At 37.6% G+C, this 20,910-nt stretch overlaps 1 protein-coding gene across 1 annotated transcript in view; it reads right to left on the reverse strand.

The window, feature by feature from the left end:
* Positions 1–20,910, reverse strand: part of barr (non-SMC condensin I complex subunit H) — a 462,459-nt gene that overhangs the window by 68,985 nt on the left and 372,564 nt on the right. The window contains exon 13 of the mRNA XM_090374633.1: positions 23–121. Within this exon, the coding sequence (XP_090230759.1) occupies positions 23–121 (99 nt within the window). The remainder of the gene's footprint in view (positions 1–22; positions 122–20,910) is intronic.

The raw sequence follows: 20,910 nt of genomic DNA on the forward strand, positions 1-20,910 counted from the left end.
TTATTTATAAAAATCTGTTTACCTCAATGCTGGGGCAAAAATTTTCCTGATCATTAGGATTATTATAATTATAATCACCAACAGCCTGATCAACTTCTGGTGAAGTGGAAGAATAGCAAACCTTAAGAAATAAAACAGTTTGATTAATAAATTTTCTCAGTGAAGAAAATTATTAACAACAACAAATCCTACTAGTATATTCCTTTAGTAGCAACTGAAAGTTTCATGCAAAATAACAATATTGTATATACTATATAACATTATTTAATAAATTATACAGGACACTTCAAAAAGAATAATACACTTCTATATGTTTATTTTGAAGTAACCAGTGAGTCTTCAATCATGTAATATGCACCAATCAGTAGAAAAATTGGTAAACTTTCATAACTTTAAGTTAGAAACTTTCAATGTGCTCACCCCATGTTACATGTCACCAATCAGTTCGATAACTGGATTGCTCCCACACTTTCTCCAGCATGTCTGTTTATGGCTGCTACCAACATGATGATCTGTTGCCTTAATTCCTGAAGGTCAAGTGGCAGGGGTGGTCTACAGACAGTATCCTCCACATAACTCCCACCCCCAAGAGAAAGTACTCAAGCAGGATGAGGGCTGGACACCTGGGAGGCCAATAGTGGAAGGGCAGGCCAGTACCAGTGGAGTGGAAGAGTTTCACTGAGGTAACAGAAACCTTCAACAATGAAAATGAGGCTGAGTGCCATCCTCTGGAAAGTGAAGTCATCTGAGTCTTTCTCTAATTGAGAGAAAAGCCAGTTCATCAGCATGTTGTTATAGATATATAACAACAAAATTATAGTGATTGCATTTTCCATTAACGAAAACTGGCCATAGACCTTCCATTGTGAAATGCTGCAAAAGATATTCTCTTTTGGCAAATACCATACCTACTCTATGATGTGATGTGGATATAATATCCTACCCCAGACGCACGTATTATTGAGAATCACTTTTACTGCTTAATGATATGTACACTGAGTGGACAGAAATCATGGGATACCTACCTAGTAATGGGTAGGCCCACGTTTCGCCCAGATAAGGGCAGTCACATGGTGAGGCATCGAGTCCACTATTTCAAGAAAGCGTTCCACAGAAATTTCCATCCATGTTGCTGCACCACTGTCTATAATTATGTTGCATTCCTGGGTGGAGCATCAAAGCTCGAATGGACCTTTCCACAGCATCCCAAAGATGCTCCACAGGGTTTATGTCCAACGAATAGGGAGGCCATTCGATGGTGGTAAAATCTGCTGAATACTCTTCAAACCATGTTCTAGTCACCATGGCTCTGTGGGGAGGTGCATTGTCCTGCTGGAAGAGTCCATTGCCCTGTGGGTACATGATGACCATGAAGGGATGCAGATGGTCTGCAAGGATGGACACATAACCTGGACTGTTCAGAGATGCATCTAGACATACCAACGTGTGCCAGTTGAACACACTCCAGACCATTACCAACCATTCACCTGCCTGAACAGTTCCTTGTTGACATGACGAGTGCATAGCTTCATGCAGTTTCTGCTAGATATGCATTCTAGCTCGAAATAACTAGAAACAGGACCCATCAGACCTGTCTTGAATCATCCAAGGTCCAGTGTCGATGTTCTTTGGCCCAGTTGAGGTGTAGAGTCCTGTGTCATGGTGTTAACAATGGGATTAGCGTGGGTCGGCAGCTCCCATAACCTAGTGCAGCTAATGATCGCCTGTGGTCTTGGTGGAGATGTTTCTGGCACCCCCCTCGTTGAAACCGGCAGTGATTTGTGCCACTGTCGCTCTCCAGTTGGCTGAAACAAGGTGAGAAAGACGTCGACAGCGATGTTCATCCACCACCTTTCTCCACAATGAGATATTATTCCGGAAATGGCATATTTCCGATACAGTTGAATGGGGATGGTGCAATTTCGGTACCACCTCCGTGATAGAGTGACCCATGCATCAGCCACCCACTATCATCCCTCTTTTAAACTCAATTGCATAAGGACGTTTATCCATACTGACGTCGAATTACTGTCTATGTGAATGCAGTGTACCTATATACTTACTAAATGGTGGGTTCGTCCACAACATGGGTGACAGCTTCCCATTGCCCAGGAACCTCATTAATTCTGTCCTTTCAGTGTAGCCTCATCACTGAAGGTTAGGCAGTTTGTAAAGTTGTCATTTTATGTGTCAACTTACATCTTTATAGAGAAATTATATCATTTAACATTGGGCTTTAGAGATTATACCAATTGCAACACAACTTTTCATACATAATCATTTGCACAGAATGTGCCATACAGTTGTCTAGGGCAACTGTAACTCGCAATTGCCTTGGTATGCTGATTTCCATGGCCTTTGCTGAGGGCTTGTTGATTCAGTCTGCATTCTTTTCTGATACACAAGGACCTATGCTTTTCCTTTAGCAGGTACAGCCAACTTCAAATTGCTTATAACAATGGTAAATATTGCTCCCAGTTGGCAGATTAATTCAAAACATGTAGAAAACCTCTGTTGACCCACTGTCACACAGTTCAACTTTGCAAAATACAGGCCACAAAGCAGAATATGTTTGTTTTGGAGTCATCATTTTGGTAACAAGATCATCCCTGTCAGCAAAATAGCAAAACACTTTCTCTGCATCAATTTAAATCAAAATTTTTCAGTTTTTGTAATAATTGGTGCATAACATTATATATACATATAGCATATAACGTTATATATACATATAATATTATCTAATAACATTATGTAACATAAAAGCAAAAAAACTGCATATAACAAAAAGAATGGCTCAGCTGGACAGGTATTTTGAACGAACAGAGGGGTGAAGTGGAAGTGGTTTTTTTTTTTTTTTTTTTTTTTTTTTTGGGCTGATGCTGCATAAGCTTGCTTTCTTGCATCAAATGCCTCTACTAATGCTAATGGTAATATCTATTGAAGAGGTAGGGCAAATCATCATCTTTACACAATTCAGCAAAGTAGTCTTGTGTAAGGGGAATCACTTACAACATTTTATATTGTGAATCCCTTGATGAGTTATTACACTTTGAATAATAGTATTATGTACTGTAAATCAGCAAAATAAGTCCTCAATATTTTGTTTTTCCTCCTCGAGCTGCAATCACAGCCTTGAAACGATCTGGAATAGAGTTAATCAACTTCTGGATATACGGTTGCCCAATTTCATAGTACCACACCCTTAGGATGCTCTCCTGCAGCTGAATCTTTCTTGTTGGCTTCTTCTGAGGAAATTTATGAAATTTGCATTATCTTGCAATTTATAAGCAAATCAATTCTCAAGGAAACTATATGCAAAATGCAGCAATTCTCGTTTTTGACTCTCCACAACCTTCACAGAGAAGAAATGCCTATAACTAAGTTCACAAGTCTCATTATTATTATGCGGAACAGTACAAAAGATTTGTTGCTGCAATCTAAGTATATGATGCCAAAAGAATTTTTTGAATTGTTTCCTTTGTTGCTGCATCACATAATCTAATCAGAAAGGTCACACGAAATCAGCACTTTACAAATACATGTGGTGACAGCAATATAACTGCATTCCTGTCTAGATGGTCCTGTGTGACTTCTATAATCAGTCACTCCATTATTTTCCCTGGAACAGAAGTAAAACTAACAGGTCTATGTTATGAGGTCACAATCTGTTAAATGGGGATACATTCACATCCCAAGTCTATAGGATGGTCTCATAATTAAGGCTAATGCTCCGCTTACCACTTTTGGTGCCTTCATCAATAAACTGGGTAGATCGCATCCACTCATTGCCTGATTTACATTCTTAGATGCAACCACGTCTCTTCCAGTTTCTTCTCAGTTATAACAAAATCATTTATCTCTCTGTTAGAAGAGAGAGATAAATGATTTTGTTTAAACTGTTTAAAATGATAAATCATTTTAAACACTTCTGGTATCTCCATAACTAAAAAGTTAGTCCTGTGTGAATGTAACTGCAAAACATCTATTCAGTTTGTCAGCAACATGAGAAGGTCAATTAACAGCAAAACCAGTGCAAGTGAATGCAGTGAAATTCGAGCTCGAAGGAATAAGTTTTTTTTTTGCCATTTTATTTATTTGATTGTCATATTATATCGTACTTTATAATTATCTTTATAGACCTAGTTATGCTTGTTATTTTTATTTTTAATGTTTTTTTTTTAATATTAGATATTTTTTATTTTTAGATAGAGATTTTGAAGGTTACTCCTTAATATATGTAAAACCATTGTTCTGTTCGAATCTTGCTGCCATTGTTATTCTATAGAGTAAGCGGTAGGGAATTCAAATTTTTAATTGTGGTAAATACGTAGCTAATGTAAAACTAGATAGGAGGAGAGATTGTGCAAGGCTCATTGGCTAGAATTCTTCTCAGCATAGTCTGTGATTGATAACAGGAGAGACTGCTTCTACAGAGATGGGATACACTTAAATAGGAGTGCAAAAATATTTGCTGATGCTATCAAGGTAGTGTTAGGTGAGTCGGAAAACTGCTAGCTTTGGGGGATTCACAGACTAAAAGATTAACAGTAACTGCAGGCAGAGGTGCAAGTAATTCTTGCACTTGCTTCTATTAGATTGGAAGGTGGGGGTGCTACGGTTTCAGGGACTGGTGGGAGTCATCACAGAACAAATAAATACATGGGCTGTGTTAGAGTAACTAAGAATAAGAACAGGTGCATGTATTCTTGCATGTACACCAATGCAATAGTAAAGTAAATAAATTTGATGAATTTGAAGTAATAATCAAGACGTCAAAGACGGATATTGTTGGTTTGTTATGTTATTTGGTTTTTAGGAACATTAGCAACGAAGGTCATATTGCTCTGGGATATGCGGTGGTCATTCCCTGACCTTTCCGCATCCTCCGTATTTGGTGGTGACAGGCTCGAACCCCGGTCTAATCAAGAAGCGTGTGCTACGCACTGGTGCTCCTTCCCACCTGGCTACGGAGGCACCGGATATTGTTGGGATGTCAAAGACGTAGTAGTGGCATGTGATGCAAGAAAGCAAGTGTATGAGCTTATGCAGCATCAGCCAAAAAAAAAAAAAAAAAATTAAAAATCACACCATTCTCTCCAAATGCCTGTCCACAGTTCCTCCTTAAATTTATTTAACTTATCAACTTCCACAACGACAGATGGAAGTTTGTTCCAGCAATTAACAACCCGCTGGCTAATTTCTACATCTGTCTTTTCTTAATTTGAATTTATGCCCCCTTAGGTTCGTAATCTGAACAAGTGGAAGGATCCCATCAGAATTCAGCGTGCTCAACCCATTCAAAGCCTTATACACCTCAATCAGATCACCTTGCAGGTGCCTAGTCTCCAGCCACTGCAATTTTCAGAACTTAAGCCTCTCTTGGTAAGAGGATCCCTTCATTCCCCTCACCAATCTTGTTGCCCTTCTCTGTACACACTCAATCAAATCTACATACTTCCTAAAATGAGGCTTCCAGACCTGTACGCAGTACTCAAGGCGTGGCCTGACCATTGCCTTATACAGACGGACAATCACCTCCTTTTCCCTGCTTGCAAAATTCCTATATATCATTGACAAAACCCCATGACCTGCCCTGGCAGCCTGTCAGCATTGCTCAGAAAACTTCATATCTGACTACAAAATTACTCCCAGGTCTTTTTCATTTTCTACCACCTTAAATGTAGTACCACACAGTTGGTATGTTTCTCTGGGGTTAATTCTGCCCATATGCAGTACTTTGCATTTGCCAAGGTTAAACTTCAGTTGCCACTTCTTAGCCCATCTGCCCAAATTTTCTAGATCCTGTTGCAGTAGCACACTGCCATTAACAACAATTAGATAAAATAAGTGTTGGTGAGTAATAGGCTAAGATCTGGGACCTAAAGGTGGTTTCATTTTCCAACTGTGAACATTTTTTAAAATGGCTATCATTACTATTCTTGGATATAGGAAAACATAGGAAATTTCAAGGTCATTAAATTTTTAAGGAACTATAATCAGTCACTGGGAATTATTAGCGGAATAGTTTTGCTACCTGATAGCTTTGCGGTAGAAGTTTTCAGGATACCAAATTGTATATAAAAATACTCACGTGTTGCTGAGTTATTTGTTACTGTTATTTTCAAGGTCACAGTCATTCTACCGATTTAGCCATTCTCATGATATAAAAGAACTACAGCAATCCACCTGCTTGTTCAGTGGGATTAGAAATTCGGTATAAATTGCGTAAAATTATTAAATTGCGACATCACCATTGTATAAGAGCTACCACTTCTATATAGCTGTGTAAGGCTTGGCTGTTCAGCAGCTTAAATCCCTAGCCCGGATAAATGGTGAGGGTTGACGTAAGGAAGGGCATCCGGTCGTAAAAACTATGCCAAAACAAAAGGTGATTGATGGAAAGTAGATGTGTCAGGGCTACCGAACAAAGGACGGTTCCGGTTAAAGAAGTTAGTTCAACAAGAGATGAAGAAGGAGTTGAAAAGTGTTAGAATAGGAACATTGAACATTGGGACAATGAATGGAAAGAGCAGAGAGATTGTGGATTTGATGCAAAGAAGAAGAAGAGCGAAGATCCTATGCCTACAAGAGACTAGGTGGATGGGAAATAAAGCAAAAGAATTTAATAATGCCGAACCCATATGAATGTGGGACGAAAGCGAGGACAAAGAAGAAGAAGAACAACAACAACCCTGCCAATCTTTGTATCATCTGCAAACTTCGACACTAAGCCTGATATACCTTCATCAATATCATTGAAACCAAGGATGCTTTCATAACTACAGCCAAAGATTTGTTTACCTCATTTGCTACTTTTTTAATATAACTGGATTGATCCCATAAGCCCCAGGAGCCTTATTTACTTTTACCGGTGGCAATTTCTCTTCCACTTTCTTATTAGTTATAAGAAAATCATTCAGCTCCCAGTTACAATTTGGTGTAGTTCCCATCCCTAAAAACTTATTCACATGTGAATGTAGATTTTACAATATTTATTTATTTAATTTGTCAGCAACCTGACAAATTGGTCTGCATTACAGCACAACACTCCTAGTGCCATTTTACATATGCATGGAGGCAGCAAACATGTTAAGGGAATATTTAGAATCAAAAGAAATGAAAAATGAAAATTGGTCAATAGAAGAAAATATGAAGCAGCAATGGTCAGGACACACCTTGAGTATAAATAAAGCATCATAGGATGCATTAGGGGAACAATAAATAAAACAGAATCAATTTCTTTTCTCTTGTTAGTTGTTGGCGCATCAGCTTCTATGGCCATAATGCACCTCCCAAAGTTATTGCATTTTACTGTGATCCAAGCCCGAGGCGGGATTCGAACCCGCGACCTTTAAGCTACCAGGCAGGCACTTTACCCACCTGGCTAGCCCGGTCGGCACAGAATCAATTAAACAAAAAAAAAAAAAAAAAAAATTGTGCACTATGGTATACAGAAGTAAAAGAATCAGTTAGGATAAAAGCACAAGCTTTTCAGAAATATATATCACATAAAATAGATGTAAAAATACATCAAGAATATTGAGGTTCAAGATAGAATTAGTGCGAAGATAAGAAAAAAGAAAAATAAAAGAATAAGGGGGGGGGGGAATAAAATATTTCCAAATGAATTAGAATATAATTGGAGCAATATGGTGAATAATATAAAACCAAAGGAAAAAAAATTAAACGAATGTGTCAAAATAATATCAACTTCCACATACATTTTAAAGAAATGGAACAAAATTCCAAATTTACAGTGTAAAGTTAATGAAAGGAATATAATTTCTGTTAAGTTTCTCTTTTGTATTGCTTCTTATGCTTAAAAAGTTCTTTCAGTAGATCAGATATTCCTTTTTGTTTTTTTTAATGAAAATTTTAAACATGAAAGGTATTAGCACTTATAGTACTTAATACCACACATGGATCAAAGGTTAAGAGGATGAAAGAAGATATTTGATATTAGACTTAAATTTCTGTAGGCTGCAATTTTTGGAAAATATGTATGAAGGGAGGTTGTTCCAGAAAAACAGAAGGAATAAATGAGGAGGAAGAAAAATTGGTTCTGTGAGTTTAAAATTGGAAAGTAAGACAATGCTGACTTGTGACGTGTTCGGACCGGTTTGGAAGAGAGAGGAGAAATAATTGAAGTAAATTCAAAAGAACAGTGCCCATGGAAGTATTACAAAACAGGCATGTAGCAGAAACAGAACATGTATGAAACAGAGTGGAGAGACTTTGTAAGAAATGGGTCGTTGTTGTTATTGTTGTTATTTTGGTTTTTAGGAGCATTAGCAACTAAGGCCATATTGCTCCGGGAATATGCGGTGGTCATTCCATGACCTTTCCGCATCCTCCGTATTTGGTGGTGACGGGCTCGAACCCCGGTCTAATCAAGAAGCGTGTGTTACGCACTGCTGCTCCTTCCCACCTGGCTACGGAGGCGCCAAGAAATGGGTCATTAATTAACCTAACTGCCTGCTTTTGCAAGAAGTCTAAAAGCCTGAGAGAGGTTATGGAGCAGATTTGCAATTTGTACAGAGTGAGTAGCTGTTAGAAGGAAAACTAACACAAAAGAGAAAGCCCAGTTTTTCAGATACAAAGGAAGCAATATTTTTGATATGATTTTGCCAAGAAAGATTAGAAATCAGAGTAATCTCTAATAGAAATATTGTCTAGAAATCTGAGTGTCATCGAAGACAAGCACAGAAGCAGAAGAATCCTTTTTGCAAGGTAGTTTTAGAAGGATTGAAATTTACTAAGTTATCTTTGCCTCACTGCAGATTGGCATTTAAAAAAACTGATAGTGGATATTCAAGAAGTTGATGCTGATTGTGCAGGGCAAGTTTTCTGAAACTGGAAGGTGAAATGGTGGTATTGCTTCAACTTCCATTTGCTATCATCAGCAAAACTATGGAATTTATTTCCAGTCAATGGAAGAAGGACTTTAATATACAGGAGGAAAACAGTGGAAGAAAGAATGGAACTTTGAGGAACACTGGCATTAGCGGAGAAGTTATAAAACAGAAAGCCAATTATACAGAGCAGTTGGTGAACCTAAAATGGACACTTACCGTATTTCCCCATGTATAAGACGCACCTTTTTTCGAAAAATTTGGGGTCTAAAAACTGGGTGCGTCTTATACAGTGGTTGTAGATTTTTTTACTTGCATTTCCTGCTTGTTGTCATTGCGCTCATTGTTTCGCACCTGTTACCAGTACATTAGGTTATGTTTTGCCACGTTCTGCCCAGAAATGGCTCAGAAAAGATTTTCATACAGTGCTGAATTCAAGTAATGAGGAGTTGTATGAATTTTATGATGAATAAAACTTAAGTTCAATAACTTTATGTAATTCATTTTTTTTTTCAAATTTCGGGCCCCAAAATTAAGGTGCATCTTATACATGGGGAAATATGGTACTTAAAACACATTCACACCAAATATAATAAAAAGACTGAAATATCAACAACAACAACTGTTTGAGTCTCGCCAAACTTTTCCACTGAATTTGTCCATAGATGGGTAAAAACAAGCCATTATGTCTCCACTGCATTGACACCGAGGGAATCCATACTGGTGATCGTTGATCAGATGGAACATTTCTAGATAGTTTAGGAGTTGGCGGTTAATACGTTTTTTCATTACCTTAGAAAGAGTAGATGGGCAATAGGATGATAACTGAATGGGAGGGATTTGTCACCCTTTTTTTAGGAACTGGCTGGATATGAGCAAATTTCCAAGCAGAACCAAAACAGCAGTGCAATAAGAAAGTGTAAAAGGGCAACACAGAACAGGAGTAAGCCCAAGTGCACAAGTTTTGAGAAAAATGGGAAAGTACCATCAGGGCTTTGCACTTTCTTGGCATTAAGGCTGTTCAAAATTCTTCTGACATCTTTTTGACGAAAGACCACAGAAAGTCTTATTAACCAGAACCAGGCCATATTCCAACCAGGCCATGTTGCAACCAGATATATTATTTTCAGGAATATTAATAATGCATGCAGAAACCTTTCACCTTTATCACAGCTTCTGGTCTCTGTGGAAACACTCTCCACTAGTTTTTTTTGTAAATGTTCTCTGATATTTTCAGATAGTCTTTCCCCATACACACCTGATGATCCAATTCATCCCAGAGGTCGGGGCTCTTGGCTGGCCATGCAAACTTTTCACTGCTCATCTCCTCTAACTAGTTCATCACAGTGCAAGCAGCATAACATGGAGCACTGTCCTGCTGATACAGCTATGGGCCTTACGTGGCTTGCTACAACTTTGCATTATATTATTTGGATTGCATTATTGTCTGGGATGTCAACACAGACCTCAGCATTCACTGTTTGGCCCACAACAACCAATGGCCCCAGGCAAAACCATGAAAACCATTCATTTCCCAGACCATTAATGCAGCCCCATCAAACTTCATTACATCAAGCTAGATGGTGTCTGGCATTAATCGTTCGGATTAGCGACTTGTTTGTTTGTTGTTTGTTATTTGGTTTTTAGGAGCATTAGCAACTAAGGCTATATTGCTCCGGGGGCTCACATCTGGTGAGCATGGGCTTGGCACACCCAGGGTCCTGAGCTGGATATCATCATTCTTCTCTTCCTTGGTGATTTCCTTCTACTTCTCTCTCTCTCTCTCTCTTTTTTTTTTTTTTTTTTTTGCTGGTGCAGCAAAAGCCTCAGGCTTCCTTGCACCATATGGCTAATGATAATAATAATATGCGGTGGTCATTCCCTGACCTTTCTGCATCCTCCGTATTTGGTGGTCATGGGATCGAACCCCGGTCTAATCAAGAAGCATGTGCTACGCACTGCTGCTCCTGTCCACCTGGCTATGGAAGCGCCTAGCGACTTGTGGACAGTTGCTTAACCAAAGTAACCCCTATCATGTAGCATTCTGTGTGCTGGTGATGACATGTGTCCCAATTGTCTCATTGAGCGCATGTGTGTATGTGCTGCGATGTCGATATCCATTCCAAATGGCTGGTTCTGTGCAGAGTTCTTGTGTCTTGTTCTGTCAGTTTAGGGTGTTTAATGATGGTTTTAGCAGCAGTCTCCTTCAATTTGCAGATCGCATCACCACTTGTCCAATTAGGGAAATGTAATGTGGTGCTTGGATAGGGCATGACTAATTATGAATTGATTGGTGTCCAGATATTAATGGCAAGGCAGTGTACAAAGACCTTTGCATGTAGGGAAAAGAATGCTGATGTTCCTTTTTATAAGGCAATGGTGAGATCATATTCAGAATACTATATTTAGGTCTGGATGGCATACCTGAAGAAGGACATAGAGAGTTTGGAAGAGGTTCAAAGAAAAGAAAAGCAACCAGGTTGGTGACAGGTGCTAACTGATGCTCATATAAAGAATGGCTTAGATGGTGTGAACTTCTGACCTTGTCAACTAAACATCTCTAGGGGAAAGGGGGAACCTTTTTTGAAATATATAAAACCCCAAAGGAAATCAATAAAATGAAAGAATGAGGTACATTTTTAATGGTATGAGAAACAAGAACTAGGGTCTTACAAATATAAACTCTTTGGGAATACAGAACATTGGATCTCAGTAGCATAAACTGCCTGAAAAAGTAAATAAAAGCATTGGCAAAGTTCAAAGCAAATTATTTGTTGAATGAAAAGATATTTTGAACCTGTACTGAAGTAACTGACGTCTTCTGACGCCAGTTACCGCAGTACAAGGGCCTCACATTTGGTGAGTATGGGCTTGACACACCCAGGGTCATGAGCTGGATATCATTATTCTTCTCTTTCTTGATGATTCCTTTCTACTTCTGACTCTCTCTCTCTCTCTCTCACACACACAGAGTAACGCGGGAATTTTTTTTTTTTTTTTTTTTGGCTAGTGCAGCATAAGCCTCGGGGGCTTCCTTGCACCATGTGGCTAATAATAATAATACCAGTTGATCGAAGAAAGTGTACCTACCAGTTGATTGAAGAAAGTGTACCTACTACAAGTACGAACCCCAGGCAGCACTACAGATCCAACCCACAAGCTGTATTGGGACTGCGCCATAATAACGGATAAGACAATCCCACACAGCAAACCGGACATGGCCCTTGTAGACAAGAAGGAAAAGGCTACCAATCTGATTGACATAGTGGTATCCAACACTGGCAACCTGCAGAAAACCAATGGGGAAAAAATCAGGAAGTACATGAACCTAGGATGGGAGATCAAAGAGATGTGGCATATGCAACGAGTTACAAGTCCTTTTCTTCCACTACTGACTTTAGTTCAACTCCAACAAGTGTACAAGTTATTTTGGTGTTGCTATTCCCCAGGTATAAGACCTTGCATTTTGCTGAATTAAAGCATAGCTGCCACTTTTCTGACAATCCCTGAAGTCTATCTAGGTCACTCTGAAGAAGCACTGCTTGGCGGTGATCATTCACTACTCTACCAATCTTCACATCTGCAGATTTAGACCTCACACCCTCTATTCCTTCATCGATGTCATTTAAGAAATCAAAAACAACAGTGGTCCCAATCCTGATCTTGGGGAACCCCACTTCTTTCATTAACCCAATCTGAAGAATAACCATTTATCACAACCCTCTGCCTCCTGTCCCGATGCCACCCTGTTATCTATCTAAGGATTTTCCCTATGATTCCAACCAGTTCCAGCTTATAAAGTAACCACTCACATGGGACTGAGTCAAATGCTTTGCTGAAATTATTCCCTATATCCAGCACATGGGTGACCTTGTCAAAATAGCTAACCAGATTTGTTAAACACGATTTTCCCTTTACAAAACTATACTGTGTATCCTTCAGAATTCCATTTCTATCTAAATGATCTTGAATTCCATGCTTGATCAATGCCTCCATGATTTTCCCTACTGCTGAAGTTAGACTGACTGGTCAGTAATTTCCCACTACCTCTTAGAACCACCTTTATGTATTGGCAATAGACTGGCATCTTTATGTATTGGCAATAGACTGGCACTTTTCCAATCCAATGGAATCTCTCCTGAATCTAGTTATGCTCTTGTAATTAGCCTTAATGGTTCAATGCACTCACTTGCTGCCTCCCTTAAAATTATAGGGTATATGCCATCAACCATTAATAACCATGTGAAATTTCAATATCATTAATTACATATTTTTCTCCTTCACTCCCATTATTTTCCATTGACAAAGGTTTTTCTTCTGTAAATATCAATGCAAAGTAACTGTTGAGTTCATCTGCTAGGGTATCTAATACCATCCCATGTTCATTACATATTGATCTGATTTGTCCTTCTCTTCTTTGCATTTGTACATGTGAAGAATTCCTTATTCCCACTCCTTGCCAGCGATTTTTCATAATCTGCTTATGGCAGCCTAACCTTTTCTGTGGCACTGTTACAGATCAATTTATACCTGTTATAGGGTTCAGGAGTTTTTATTGCTCTGTAACTTTTCCATGCTGTCTTTTTCTGCTCAAGTAATCTGGCAGCTTCATTATTTATCCAACTTGGAATCCTCCTTGTGGAGCATTTTTTTTAATGGTATAAATGCATTCAAGGCTTCTGTGATTAATCTTTCAAAAGTATACCATAATTCAATTGTATTCACTCTCTATAAAATATCTACCAAGTTAATAAAGGCCATGTAGTTCCTTAAACCCTCGTAATTTCCTTTCCTGAAATTATAACCCCTACCTTTGCCTTTAACTACTGCTACTTCCCTCTTCATCATCCACTTTAGAACTTCGTGATCACTTCCTGTTACTGGTTCCTGTACTGCCTGCCCCATTATGTCATCTGGTTAATGGGTGATGATGAGGTCTAGAATATTCTTTTCCCCCTAGTACTTTCCCTGACAGGTTGATACAAATAACAATCATTTAGTTGATTTAAAAATTTTGACACCCATGTCGAGTTTCCTTCCTATTTGCTCCAATCAATCAGAGACAAATTAAAATCACCCATAATAAGGCATTCATGCTTACTTTCCCATGCCACTGGCCTGTAGAGGCTCTCCTCATAATCTTCACAATCTGCTGGCCTGTAAATTACTCCCACCATACAGATTCTATACTATCATGTAAAATGACTGAATTTGGGATAGTTTTCATTGCACTCAGGCTGCTTTTAATATAGTGTACTGTACATGATTAATTTCAATAACAAAATTCAAGTTTTCATTGAAAAAAAAATAAAAATCTATACTAATTGTGAAAAATTTGCCTATGATTCTCGATAACAATTCATAAATGCATTAAAAAAATTAAAATTTCTTATGAAAAAAACCAACTCAACTCACAAACAGATTTCAAGGTATACAATACATTTGCAGGTAGCAAAACCATGGATGACATGAGGGAAGGGATTGAAAATATTAATTGTGTTGATTAACTTTTGAACACCCCCTGAGAAATTATTTAAATGGCAAAAGTTATTTAACTGTGCAACGGCCACCCTGCTATATTTTATACACCAAAAGGAAAATTTAAATAGTTATCAGAATTACATCAATGTGAATTTTAGTGTTCTCAAAAATGGTATATTCGCTTTCAATACACATTAACAGTTCAATAAGTGGACAAGCACATCAATAAAAAAAAGTCCCGAGTTCAGAATTAAGAGTTCTGTGTTAGTGTAAAACAAGCATCGTATACCCACTCATTTCTTGATTTTCTATAGTGCTTTGATTTTAGCCAGGATCAATGTTCTGAAATTGGACCATAACAGTCAGGAAACATTATTAACAGAACAAGACTGTTATGACTGAAGATTTATTCGTTCATATTTTCTAATACAGTGTGGATTAAAAATAAAATTTTACATAATGTGCTCAATTTAACTATTTCTTGCCCCTTTCTCCCCCCAAACCCCCAAGAACCTACTCTCAGACTTGTTTTTGCATTTCTGCTAGAACTGTTATTGCTTTTTAATAGTACAAAAAACTTTTCCTGCATCTCTCTCATTGCAGATATCTGGACAATCATTGTGTGTGTGTGTGTGTGTGTGTGTGTGTGTGTGTGTGTGTGTGTGTGTGTGTGTGTGTGTGTTTGAAATTTTGCCTTCTTAACAGTTCTATAAAATGGAAAATGGAAGTGACTATTAGTTTCATGTTTATATTTTATAACTGCAAGTGTTTTTTTTTTCCCCATTTTCAGCAGAATTAGCTTTTTTTTTTGTTTTTAAAAATAACATATACAAAAACACAGCATTTTTAAAATATTTAAATTTTTTATTAAAAAAAAATTACATGCACTATGTAATGTATTGCAATCCATTAATAAAATAAAAAATGAAAAATAAATTTCTCAGAAATAAAAAAAAATAAGGTTAGTCACCTATCAGGATCCGCGGCTGCTCAAAATAGTGAGGTTTCTCTATACCTCACTATTTTGAGTCGGATTGGAAAAGTGCCAATGTATCCCCAATACACAAGGGCGGTTCTAAGAGTGAAGTGGGAAATTACTGGCTGGTTAGTCTAACTTCAGGATCATTTAGATAGAAATGGAATTCTGAAGGATACTCAGCATGGTTTTGCAAAGGGAAAATCATGTTTAACTAATCTGGTTAGCTATTTTGACAGGGTCACTCAAGAGCTGGACTTGGGGAATAATTTCAACATTGTTTATTTGGATTTCAGCAAAGCATTTGACTCAGTCCCACATGAATGGTTACTTTATAAGCTGGAACAGGTTGGAATCACAGGGAAAGTCCTCAGATGGACAGCTGGATGGCTTCAGGGCAGGAGGCAAAGGTTTGTGATAAATGGTTATTCCTCAGATTGGGTTGATGTAAGAAGTGGGGTTCCCCAAGGACCCGTATTAGGACCACTGTTGTTTTTAATTTTTATAAATGACATCGATGAAGGGATAGAGGGCATGATGTCTAAATTTGCAGATGATGTAAAGATTGGTAAAGTAGTTAATGATCGCCAGCAAGCAGAGCTTCTTCAGAGTGACCTAGATAGACTTCAGGGATGGTCAGAAAAGTGGCAGCTACGCTTTAATTCAGCAAAATGCAAGGTCTTATACCTGGGGAATAGCAACACCAAAATAACTTATACACTTGTTGGAGTTGAACTAAAGTCAGCAGTGGAAGAAAAGGACTTGGCAGTTCAATGCGGTCAGACATGAAATTTTCTGAACATTGTAGATGGGTTGAAAGGAAGGCCCATGGTGTCCTATCAATGATTTATCGAACATTTTCTAGTAGAGATAAAGATGTCATAATCCCATTATATAAGTCTATTGTCAGACCATACTTAGAATACAATGTTCAGGTGTGGAGACTGCACCTAAAAAGAGACATCAAACTTCTTGAAAGGGTCCAAAGACGGGTAACTTGCCTGGTGAAATCAGCAAAAGGGTGTCCATATGAGGAAAGCATAAGCAAAATGAATTGAGGACAAAATTTTCATGGTTATAAATGATTCTAGAACTAGGGCCTATAATTTCAAGTTATGGGGGAGATGTTTAGACTGGATTGCAGGAAGTTTTATTTTTGCCAGCAAGTTATAAATTTTATTCTTATTGTTATTTATTTTTTTATTATTATTACTATTATTTTATTTTTTTTGGCTAGTGCAGCATAAGCCATAGGCTTCCTTGCACCATGTGGCCATTGCTAATGTTAATACGTTGCAGTTCAGATTGTAAATTTATAGATTTTTCAATATTAAAGTTTACCTAACTTGCTTTTTTTTTATGTCAATGAGAAAGTTAAATGAATGTAAGATAAATGGCACTGGAGGGACATTTTTTTCAATCTTGTTGGCTAGACTTTTTTCCTTTCTTTCTTTTTTTTTTTTTTTTTTTTTTTTAAATATTTTGCCTAGGTACAAATATTAGGAATATTAGACAGATTATGTTATCTGTCACTCCTATCATTCTAATAGCCTGGGAGAAAAGTCCTATTTATTTTGTTTCATTCATTTTAAAATTAGCATGAGAAGGAAGTTAGCACCACGAAAAACTGATATATGGTTGAACATTATTTGTTTTCTGGGTTGAAGAACCTGGTTTTTCATCTCAGATTGTCAGACAAAAATCATACCATTACAAAATAAAAATTAATGCTATCCCGATCCAAGAATGACTTACCAGGCCATGGCATAAAAAAAGGGCCCATCACAGTTACTCCCACCTTGAGAGGATTCAAGCAGAGATCCCATTCCACATGATGTGGGGTAACTAAACTGCCAGCCACAAAGACACAAATGTCCTCTGATATGAGAGATATTTTCTGCATGCAATTCAGTCTATGAATATGGCACTTATATAGACATAATGCACAACAAAAACATGTAAGATGGATTATGAAAACTAGTTCACTGTAGCCAATGAGTAATAAGTGCACTAAACTCTCAAAAAAGACTGTCTACTTTAAAATAAATACAATTTCTAGAGAATGCCTTGACAACCAAGGAAAATTTTGTAATCTTTTACTCAGTCTAACATACAGGGGGCAATACTGTTCAATATCCTAATGTTTTTACCTGACAGCAGCAAAGTGAAGCACAACTGCGAATGTTGGCAGCAAAGTGAAGTTACTAACATTTTCATAGGGCGAAAGTATTTCAATGCTACCTGCTCACCCATTACTAAAAGTAAAAATGTCATTCTAACATTATATGCTGTCATAGGGAACAGCTCTTGCACTGACAAAAATGTTAAACAAAGTTTAAATTAAAACAGGTATAACCTTAACTGTAACTTGAAAAATCTTGATATTTACAGACAGTCCCTTTACCTATAGCAATAAAGAACCTTGTACATTTTCAGAAACTGAATAATTATTGATTTCTTGAATAAAACAGCTGGTGTGTAATACCTAGCAATACCCTCTATGTACAAGATGTGATCAAACCAGGATTGACTTTGTATCTTGGTACTGCAACTCGTCACAACATGTTTTGTCACTTATCTACACAGAGTAATGCATTAATCACCAGTTTATCTGCAGCCTCAATTAGCATGTACTGAATACGTGTTTTATGTACACAGTACTGCCATAAATACTGTCACAAAAGTAAGACTCCTGTAAAAATAGAAAATGATATCACAGAGCTGTGGGTTTTGCATCATGTGTAGTACTAATGTATTGTTTTCTTTAATGTGATTTTAAGGTATCATCAACTAGTAAAGGAAGCCAGTGAAAATGGAATGGGGAGATAAAGAAAACAGGACTACTATCATAAGGCAGGACATGGTGCACCTACAATTTTCAAACTTCTGAAACCACTTGGAATCAGCCAAAGATTTGTCTACAGGGCAATTGATAGGTACAATGAACAACAGAGAAATGATGACAGGCCCCGGTCCGGCTGTCCAAGAACTGTGAGGACCCTGCAGCTATCAAGGCAGTGGAGAACAGAATTCATAGGAATCCCCTACGAAAACAGAAAATCATGTCAAAAGAATTTGGAATATCACCAAGATCGATGTCACACATAATCAAAAGCGATCTAGGGGTGAGTTGTTGTTGTTGTTTTTTTGGTTTTTAGGAGCATTAGCAACTAAGACCATATCGCTCTGGGGATCTGTGGTGATCATTCCCTGACCTTTCCGTATCCTCCATATTTGGTGGGCACGGGCTCGAACCCCGATATAATCAAGAAGCGTGTGCTACGCACTACTGCTCCTGCCCACCTGGCTACGGAGGCGCCCTAGGGATGAGTGCCTACGCAGGAGAACAGGACAGTTCCTAACTCCAGCTCTGATGGAACGGATGCACAAAAGATCACTGCACCGTCGATACGCAAATGGTAAGCATCGACAGATACTCTTCACAGATGAAAAGATTTTTACTATTGAGAGTTACAACCGTCAAAATGACAAGGTGTATGCCCATAGCTCTGCAGATGCATGTCTGGCCGTTAAAAGGAGTCACATCCAGTATCAGTGATGGTTTGGTGGAGAGTCTCCTACGAAGGTATAACAAAGATGCATTTTCTTTGTGTTCAGGGGTGAAAAACAGTGCAAGGGTGTACCTGAATGACATTCTGGAGCTGCATGTGAGACCCCTCAATCAGACTCTCTTCAATGGTCAGCACTGGATCTTCCAACAGGACTCAGCACCTGCCCACAAGGCAAAGATCACCCAAACATGGCTGACTGAGAATGTGCCAGAGTTCATCAATCATGACGAATGGCCTCCTGCCAGCCAGATCTTAATCCACTTGATTACCATTTGGTGGCTATTTTGGAAGGGGTGGTCTGTGGTAAAAGGCATGCCACATTGGAGAACCTGAAGAGATCAATGGAATATGCTGTGGCCAATTTCCCGCTGGATGTTGTGCATACTTCTATTGTTGAATGGCCGGAATGTTTGAGGTCTTGTGTAAAAAACAAGGGGGAGCATTTTGAATGAGTGTTGTGGTTGCTTCATTTGTTGGGGGGTTCAAGAATAAACCAAGAGAGTTTTGAGTTCCTATGTCATTTTATTTTGTGGCTACATGCAGTAACACATGTGACCGTATTTATGGCAGTACTGTGAATTTCAAAACATTTTAAAATGACTGATTTTTTGAGTAGTGAATTTAGATCAAATTTTGTTTCAAATTAAAGAAAAGAACAACAAAAGTCTATGAAAAACTAAAAACTGCTTTCTTTAAACTTCAAAAATCATTAAAAGACTTTGAATGACAATTGTGGTGTTGAATGACTTTTCATGGTTCACAAAGTTTAAAGAGGACCACTGGTCTGTCAAAGCTGATTCTTGCTTAGCACATCATTCAAATTCAAAAATAAAAGTCTAGAAAAAAATTATTCTGTTTCAACCTAAGTTGACACCTACTGAGAATGGAACAGGGTCTCCTCATACAACAAATAAAAATGTAGTACTATACCTACGATATTGAAGATTAACCTGACACACTGTCTTCCACGTGTAAAAACATTACATTCTGTTTCAAGGTCAAAACAAAGATAGACAAGATCACAGGAATGACTTCACTTTTACACCAGTTCTTCCATAAGAATATTTTAGATTCAAATTTGTATAATTTTAAATGTTATTAATTTTAAGAATTATTATAATAATAATTATTATAATGATTATTACAATAATAAGAATTATAACAATTATTATTTTATACATTGGAGTATTACATAAAATAGGTGTAAGCAGGCTAAGACAGCTTTTCTTTGGTGTATTTAGGATGAAACAGGCTATAGGGGCGCATATTGAAGTTACGGACAAAGAGGCTTACAGTAGAACTTCCTGCAAAGAGGCTTTGCAGGAAGTTTCATTTTAGCCGTTGAATTGTTAATTACAGAAAGCCCTCGTTATAACACGGTTCACTTTATGCTGATTCCCTATAACGCTGTCACAAATCACTATAAAGCTCTTTTACCAGCATACAGAAGATTGCATTTTTTAAATATTTAACAAAATGTTCCATCTGATGGAGTCAATAGCAAAACAGTATTAAAACGTTTCCTACGCCGACTTGAGAAATTTTCAGACGCTAATTTAATTGCAATACAGTGACTTGTTACGTAGTTCAGAGATCAACATTTTAAAAAATGATCAAGTATATTGTTTGAAATATTTGCGTTATGTGCATTTATCCAAAGTCTAGTCATCACTCAGTACAGCATTAGACATGGTGCGTAACAGACACTTTACTCGAACATCAAATCAAAATTAATGCAACCAATGCAGTTACATTTTCGAAGAGTTAATAATGGCGGATAAGAATGAAAAAGCAACAACGTCCGGACACTGTACGACGACTACAAATGTAAGAAAAAGACTGAATTTGAAAATTAAATTAGACATTTTGAAGCAAATAAATTCCGGTCAAACAAGTTTAACTGTAAGAACAATTATAAAAAATAAAGAATTAATTTTAGCAGCAGGAAAGACAGCTGTTCCACTGCAAGTAACTAGGGCTAGGCCGGCTATTAGGATTGAAATGGAGAGACTTTATTTTATTGAAGATA

This window comes from Mastigoproctus giganteus, chromosome 5 (assembly GCF_048544385.1).
Source record: "Mastigoproctus giganteus isolate SK-2022 chromosome 5, ASM4854438v1, whole genome shotgun sequence".
Lineage (NCBI taxonomy): Eukaryota > Metazoa > Arthropoda > Arachnida > Uropygi > Thelyphonidae > Mastigoproctus > Mastigoproctus giganteus.